This window comes from Nicotiana attenuata, unplaced genomic scaffold, assembly GCF_001879085.1.
Source record: "Nicotiana attenuata strain UT unplaced genomic scaffold, NIATTr2, whole genome shotgun sequence".
In the NCBI taxonomy this organism is placed as follows: domain Eukaryota; kingdom Viridiplantae; phylum Streptophyta; class Magnoliopsida; order Solanales; family Solanaceae; genus Nicotiana; species Nicotiana attenuata.
The window spans coordinates 4,176-12,583 of NW_017675390.1; the positions used below are offsets into that span (position 1 = coordinate 4,176).

General features: G+C 43.8%; 1 protein-coding gene across 1 annotated transcript; it reads left to right on the plus strand.

Annotated features, from left to right (window-relative positions):
• Window positions 1-870: 870 nt before the first annotated feature.
• On the plus strand, window positions 871-2,305 carry LOC109220021. The gene is made up of 2 exons (XM_019384480.1): window positions 871-1,163; window positions 1,228-2,305. Exons 1-2 carry the CDS (start codon window positions 871-873, stop codon window positions 2,303-2,305), a joined length of 1,371 nt encoding a protein of 456 aa, XP_019240025.1.
• The last annotated feature ends 6,103 nt before the right edge of the window (window positions 2,306-8,408 follow it).

The following is an 8,408-nucleotide window of genomic DNA, read 5'->3' on the forward strand; positions in this document are numbered from 1 at the left end:
TCCCACATGTACATTTACCCCCGGTTTCAAAACCCCGAAGTTTGAAAAGTATGACGGGCATGGGGATCCCATATCCCACCTCAAAAGGTACTGTAACCAATTGCGGGGAGCAGGCGGAAAAGAGGAGCTTCTCATGGCTTACTTTGGAGAGAGTTTGGTCGGCATTGCTTCTGAATGGTATATGGATCAGGATATATCTCGTTGGCATATCTGGGACGACTTGGCTCGGGACTTTGTCAGGCAGTTTCAATATAACATCGACATTGCCCCTGACAGGAATTCATTGCAAATCTAAAGAAGAAGTCCTCGGAAAGCTTCCGAGAGTATGCTGTCAAATGGCGCGAACACGCGGCCAGAGTTAATCCTCCAATGGACGAAACAGAGATGGTTAGTGTCTTTCTTCAAGCCCAAGAGGCTGATTATTATCAGAACACGATGTCTGCGATGGGGAAGCCATTTGTCGAGGCCATCAAAATTGGTGAAATGGTTGAGAATGGTTTAAAAACAGGACGAATTTTGAGTCAGTCTACTATAAGGGCTACCTCCCAAGCAATTTAAGGCGGGTCTGGAGGTGTAGCAAACCGAAAGAAGAAGGAACAAGCGGCAATGACAACTTCAAGTGTAAGAAAACCCCGTCCACCTAGACCTTATTTCCCTGAAAGAACCCCACAACATTACTATCCCCAACAGGATGTGGCCTACGCTATGGTCCCTCAACCATACGCAGTGATGAATGCCCAACCCTACGTTAGGCCACAAAAACAATTCAATCAAAACCGAGCTCCATTCCCCAGAAATCAACCTCCTCACCAAGCTCAGTATAATCCCCGACCTCCACAGAACAAGTTCCGTGCCCGGGAACCACCCAAGATGGCAAACTTCACACCTATTGGTGAGTCACATTCCAGCCTTTTCCCCAAACTTGTCCAGATGGGTTTGCTGCAGCCTGTACGCCAAACCAGGCAGAACCCAGCGTCGCCCGCTTACAGAGCCGGTACTCGATGTGCTTACCACTCAGGGGCGGAAGGGCATGATACAAATGACTGTTGGACCCTAAAGAGGGCTGTGGAAAACCTCATAGAACAAAAGCTAATAGTGCTAAAGGACGAAGACGTTCCTAATGACAAACCAACAATCCATTACCGGCTCACAACAACGGGCTGGTTATTTGAATGATCTGTGAAAATAGAGAGTTTGACCTAACTCTAATAGCCATCATTGCCATAGCCGATGTGGAAAAGAAGCCGAAGGCTACCGCAAAACAAGACAAGGGGGAGAAGAAGATAAACCTACCCCTCAGAATACAAAAAAGAAAGAGGAAGCCAAAGTTGAGGCAACACCCTCAAAACATGTTGTTCTATATGTTCCCCGGGGCCACAAGAAAGAACTGATGTCATTGAGCCTTCCAAGAAGGTTTGAGCTAAACAAGGGATCTAAAATGTGTGTGCCTAAAGGGACCTACGTGGTGCGTGGGCCAGTAATTTCACCAACGCTGAATGAGCCCGTGGTTATTGGCCGCGCACTGGAAAGGCCCATGACAGATCCCACTGCCATTCCATGGAATTACAACAAAGCGGTAGTAACTTACAGAGGTAAAGAGATCTCGGGAGAAGTTAAGGAAAACAACCCGGCTGAGAAATACCTCAATCTGGAGGAAGTGAATAATGCCACAAGGAAGCGTTTCCCACGTAAGAAGCCAGTGAGTGCTGAAGAAGCAGAAGAGTTCTTCCGAAAAATGAAAATGGCGGACTACGAGATAATTGACCAACTCTGGAAGTCTCCTTCTCAAGTCTCTTTGTTGTCTCTGCTAATGAATTCCACTGAACATCAAAAAGTGTTGATCAAAACTCTCAATGAAGCATATTTACCCATTGAAACCACTGTGGAACAGCTAGAGAGGATGGCGGAAAGGTTTTTTGCAGTCAATCAAATCTCTTTCAGCAAGAATGATTTGCCCCCGGAAGGGGCCGCCCACAATAAAGCCCTTCATCTGAGGGTGAAATGCGAGGGATATTATGTGAAAAGGGTCATGTTAGATGGTGGTTCTGGGGTAGATATTTGCCCTCTTTCAACTCTGCAACGGATGAAGATCGGTACTGAGAGAATCAGGCCCAACAACGTCTGTGTGCGTGCCTTTGATGGCATTAAGAGAGATACAATAGGCGAGATTGATTTGATACTGACTATTGGCCCGGTGGACTTCGAGGTGACCTTTCAGGTCTTGGACATGGATACTTCCTATAATTTCCTCTTGGGAAGACCTTGGATTCACGCAGCAGGGGCTATACCTTCTACTCTCCACTAGATGGTGAAATTCGATCATGAAGATCAGGAGATTGTAGTTCACGGAGAAGATGAGCAGTCGATCTACCGGGACCCGTCAGTCCCGTGTCTTGAAGCTAGAGAAGGAAGTGAACATATAGTCTATCAAGCTTTTGAGATTGTGGTCGCGGACCAATGTGAAGAACGAAACCCGTGCCCTCAACCCTTTCTCTCAAATGCATCAATTATGGTTGCCAAAGAAATGATCAGGCACGGTTACAAACCCGGGAAGGGGCTCGGGACGTCATTACAAGGAATCACCGAACCTATCACTTTGGCTGCAAGTGAGAAATTCTTTGGAGTAGGTTTCCAACCCATGCCAGCTGATGAAAAATGGGCAGATAAACAAAAGAACATTGGTTGGGTCTTGCCTCAGCCGGTTCCGCATCTTTATAGAACATTTGTCAGGCCCAAGTACAATGAGGAAGAGGAAGATGAGGCCTTCACAGCCGAGGAAATTGAAGAAATATGTGGGGCTATGAGGCAGATGCTGTATGAAACCTATATGGTCCAGCCGGGAGAAGACTCAAACACCGCTGAGGTGCTATACATGGGACCCAATGCCTAGCTACAAAATTGGAAGGCTACTCCGTTCCCAATCAGGCGGGAATCCCGGTAGTCCAGTCCTGCCACTTTTTTCTGCATCACGAGTTATTTCAGGGTGTAACTCGGATTTTTTCTTTAGTTTCCTGTCTTTGATTTCCAATGTAAACCCTGTTATCTTCAAATTCAATGAAATGAAATCAATATTTCATCGTTCATCTCTTTATTCTTTCTGATTTTGTTATTTTTTCTCTTATTTTTTTTTCTTCTCTTTCAGTTCTAATAATGCGACTTTAAATAACATGACATGCTTGCGGACTTTATGTCCAGATCCAAACACGTGGTCTAATTGTGAAATAATGAACCAAGAACCGGAATATGATGAAGAAGAGGCTTTTAGGAAAATAAATCGAGAATTGGAACAGTTTGAGAATAAACCTAAGCCGAACTTAAATGATACCGAGCTGGTTAATTTGGGTAGTTCTGAAGAAGTCAAAGAAACCAAGATAAGCATTCACACAGATGAAAAACTCGGGACACATTGATCCAACTTTTGTTTGAATTCAAAGATATGTGTGCTTGGTCATATGACGACATGCCAGGACTAAGTGTCGATTTGGTGGTTCACAAGTTGCTAACCTACCCCGATTATCCCCCTGTCCAGCAAAAGCAAAGAAAGTTCAAAACTAATATCAGTGACGAGATTAAAGAAGAGGTCACAAAACACTTGAAAGCGGGGATGATCCGTGTGGTTCGATACACCACATGGTTAGCTAATGTAGTTCCAGCGCCAAAGAAAGACGAGAAAACTCGAGTGTGTGTGGACTACAAAGATTTGAACAAAGCAAGTCCCAAGGATAATTTCCCTTTGCCAAACATCCACATCCTTGTTGATAACTGCGCCAAACATGAGATACAGTCCTTCGTGGATTGTTATGCAGGATATCACCAGGTGTTGATGGATGAAGAGGATGAAGAAAAGGCAACATTCACCACACTCTGGGGCACCTACTATTACACGGTCATGCCTTTTGGTCTGAAGAACGCCGGGGCAACCTATATGAGGGCAGTGATTGCCATTTTTCATGACATGATGCACCAAGAAATTGAGGTGTATGTAGACGATGTGATCATCAAATCCAGGACCCAGGACGACCATGTTAGGGACCTGAGAAAATTCTTTGAGCGGCTGCGTAAAAATGATTTGAAGCTAAATCCGTCCAAATGCGAATTTGGGGTTCCGTCTGGCAAACTCTTGGGATTCATAGTAAGTCGGAGGGGCATCGAGTTAGTACCAACAAAGATAAGTCTATTCGAGATTTGCCTCCTCCAAGAACCAAGAAAGAGGTTATGAGCCTGCTGAGAAGGTTGAACTACATTAGCCGATTCATTGCTCAGTTGACTTATACATGTGAACCCATCTTCAAGTTGTTAAAGAAAGATGCAACAATTAAATGGACAGAAGAATGCCAAGAAGCCTTTGACAAAATCAAAGCATATCTGTTGAACCCGCCAGTCCTGGTCCCACCTGAACCTGGGAGGCCTTTGACAGTCTTGGAGAATTCTTTTGGATGGGTCCTCAGACAACATGACGTGACCGGGAAAAGAGAGCAGGCGATCTACTATCTGAGCAAGAAGTTTACCAGTTATGAAGCCAAGTACACTTTATTGGAAAGAACTTGCTGCGCTTTAACTTGGGTCGCTCAGAAGCCGAGGCACTACTTGCTAGCCTACACCACTTACCTTATAACTAGGTTGGATCCTCTAAAGTACATATTCCAAAAGCCGATGCCCACAGGGAGGTTAGGAAAATGGCAGATACTGCTTACTGAATTTGACATAGTTTATGTCACCCGCACGGCAATGAAAGCCCAGGCTTTAGCGGATCATTTGGCTGAAAACCCTGTTAATGATGAATACCGGCCTTTGAGCACTTACTTCCCGGATGAAGAGGTAAATTCAATTGAGATAACATCAGAAGACACCAATGATTGGAAAATGTTCTTTGATGGGGCTGTGAACGCAAAAGGCGTTAGAATTGGAGCAATCTTGATCTCACCCACTAGTCAGTGTTATCCAGCTACAGCCCGACTTCAGTTTTTCTGCACAAACGACACTACCGAGTATGAAGCCTGCATTATGGGTATGAACATGGCAATCGACCAAGATGTCGAAGAATTGTTGATTATGGGAGATTCGGATCTCATTATCCGACAAGCCCAGGGAGAATGGGAAACTAGAGATGTCAAACTTATTCCCTACAAGCAACACGTGGAAGATCTTAGCAAGCGGTTCAAGTCAGTCGAGTTCAGGTACATCCCTCGTTGTCACAATGAATTGGCCGATGTACTCGCTACTTTGGCCTCAATACTGCCATACCCAAGCAATGCCCACATTGACCCATTAGAAATCCAAATCTGAGAAAGGCATGGTTACTGCAATACGGTTGAGGCAGAACCGAATATTCATTCATGGTATCATGATATCAAGAGGTTTTTGAAAACTAAAGAGTATCCCGAGCAAGCCAGTGGAGACCAAAAGAGAACCATTAGACGACTTGCAAGCGGTTTCTTCTTAAGCAGCGAGGTCTTGTACAAAAGGACTCCGGATCTCAACTTGTTAAGATGTGTTGACGCCGAAGAGGCCAGAAGAATCATGTATGAAGTGCACGCAGGAGCATGCGGACCCTACATGAACGGGTATGTTTTGGCAAAGAAAATCCTTCGAGCAAGCTATTACTGGATGACTATGGAAAAAGACTGCTTCAGTTTCATCCGGAAATGTCACCAGTGTCAGGTACACGGTGATCTGATTCATGCACCGCCTACAGAACTGCATCCCATGTCAGCACCTTGGCCATTTGTTGCCTGGGGTATGGATGTCATTGGGCCAATCGAGCTAAAAGCTTCAAATGGGCATAGATTCATATTGGTCGCTATCGACTTCACAAAGTGGGTTGAAGCAATTACTCTCAAATATGTCACCAAGAAAGCTGTGGTAGACTTCATGCATTCCAATCTCATCTGCCGTTTTGGTATCCCTGCGACCATCATTACAGATAATGCTGCAAACTTGAATAGTCATTTGATGAGGGAGATATGTGAACAATTCAAGATAACGCATCGGAACTCTACCCTTTATCGGCCCAAAGCTAATGGTGCCGTCGAAGCAGCAAACAAGAACATCAAAAAGATTCTGAGAAAGATGATCCAAAGTTCCAGGCAATGGCATGAAAAGTTGCCGTTTGCATTGTTGGGATATCGCACTACTGTGCGCACATCAGTCGGAGCAACCCCGTATCTTTTGGTTTATGGCACTGAAGCCGTAATACCTGCAGAAGTTGAAATCCCTTCTCTTCAGATCATTGTTGAAGCTTAAATTGAAGACAGTGAGTGGGTCAAAACCCGTCTAGAACAGTTAACCCTGATCGATGAAAAGTGAATGGCCGCAGTCTGCCATGGGCAGTTGTATCAACAAAGAATGGCCCGTGCCTACAACAAGAAAGTGCGGCCTAGAAACTTTGAAGTGGGGAAACTCGTTTTAAGGCGTATTCTTCCCCATCATCAGGAAGCAAAACAAAAGTTTGCTCTTAACTGGAAAGGCCCATACATTATCAGAAAATTGTAGCCAAGAGGGGCGTTATACCTGGGAGATATCGAAGGAAATGACCCCGAAACAGCTATAAATGCAGACGCAGTCAAAAGGTAATATGTCTAATCCTTCTGCAGCAACGACATTATCCGATTGGGATGACGAAAGCTTTCATTCTCGCTACCCCAAACACTCCAATCCTTTGCTAGCCCTTTGAGCCGGTTACCTTCCTTTCATTACCCTCTTTGGAACTTGAAGGTGTTGGAAAAAAAAACAAAAAAACAACAAAAACAACAAAACAAAATTTTTTTCCCTGAACTACGTTCGACTTGATTCCGAAAGTACGTAGGCAGCCTCTCTCTGGGGTTCAGTCACACCAAAACAAAAGTCCAATTTTCCTCAAAAGTGAAACTGGGGCAGATGTTATAATGGTTCGACGATAATCTCGCCTGAACGGTTCCAAAGTTGTAATTTGATCCAGATTCTTTTACCCCAAACTTTGTTCAAGTCCTTCCGATCAATCGGTGAAAGGTGTTCAAAATCGGAGAACGTAGTTGTTTGGATTCGATGCAATAAAGATGAGAGAAATAAAATGAGAGAGTCTTACTGGTGAAAACCCACGGGCACCATAAGTCGACGGTGAGCAGAGAAATTGAAAATGAGAGAGTCTTGTTAGTGAAAACTCATAAAGAGCACTATAAGGCGATGGTGAGAAGAGAAATGAGAGAGGTTGATTGGCGAAAACCCGTAAAGGGCGCCGTTGATCGAAAAGAAGAAACCCCTCACCACCATTGGCACTGGAAGAGTCCTGGAAAGGTTTCTCGGTTTTAAAACATGGGTCGCAATGGGTTTACGAGAAGTTGGATAGTTGTGCAAATCAGGTATCCAGTCCTAGAAGCATGTCATGTCTATTGAAGTCTGCATGCACTCCAGATAAGTCCTTCTTTCCTCCCCGAAAGGGACACTTCTTCTTAAATTCACTTTCTTGTCCTTTGTTTACTTTTCTTTGAATCCCTTTCGGCTTAACTCTATTCCGAAACTAATACAAAGAAAAGGTGGCAAGATTGGTTTTACAGGGTTCTGCTTAATTGTCACACCTCCTTTTTTACACACCTACCCAGAAGGATAATGTATAAGGGAGTTTTTCCATTTTAAGTGACATTATTCGAAATGGGATTATTTATTTATTTCAGAGTCGCCACTTGGGATAGGTTTGGCTTTTGGTGTCCTAAGTCACCGGTTTATCTTGAATCCCGAATCGAGGAAAATTTCGACTTCCCGAATGGAGTCTGCGAACCAGAAATTCTGAATAAGGAATTTTGTTAACCCGAGGGAAGGTGTTAGGCACCCCCGGATCCTGTGGTTCTAGCACGGTCGCTTAAACTATTATAATTGGCTAAAAATGTGATTTTAATACATGTCATCCTATAGTGCAATTTTAAAATTATTTACCGCTTTTAATTAATTTTAGAAAATTGAACGTCGTTTAAAATATGTTTTCGGATCACGTCACATGAAATGCACCGGGATCCTCGACACATTTTATTCAACGTTTTGGGATTTGGATTTGGGTCACATGAAATGCACACCCGAATTTAGGAAAGTAAAATTATTAAAGAATGCGCCTAAAGTGACTAACGTGTTATTAACTTTGTGGGAGGCCGTGAAAATTTGCTAAATGGCACGCCCCGAGTTCTAAATATTTTTAATGAAGTAATTGAAGAGGGCCACGTGATTTGTGATTTTATTTGGCATGGCGCACTTCTTTTAATTTTAAAGGCCAACCTAAAGGATCCACGATGTTCTATTGAGTGTTGTCTCTAAAGAGCCTAATTAATTAACATTCAAGGAATTCGGTCCTCAAACTCAGGCCCACACTTGAACAAGAGGGGAGCCTCTTAATTCAAATATGCTACCTAGTTTGGAAGGCCTAAAACCGTATGTTACAACTT

Coding starts and splice junctions, on each gene's coding strand:
- LOC109220021 (XM_019384480.1), top strand. CDS start 871: ATGGCAAACTTCACACCTATTGGTGAGTCACATTCCAGCCTTTTCCCC. Junction 1,164..1,227: donor CGGCTCACAACAACGGGCTG/GTTATTTGAATG, acceptor TCATTGCCATAG/CCGATGTGGAAAAGAAGCCG.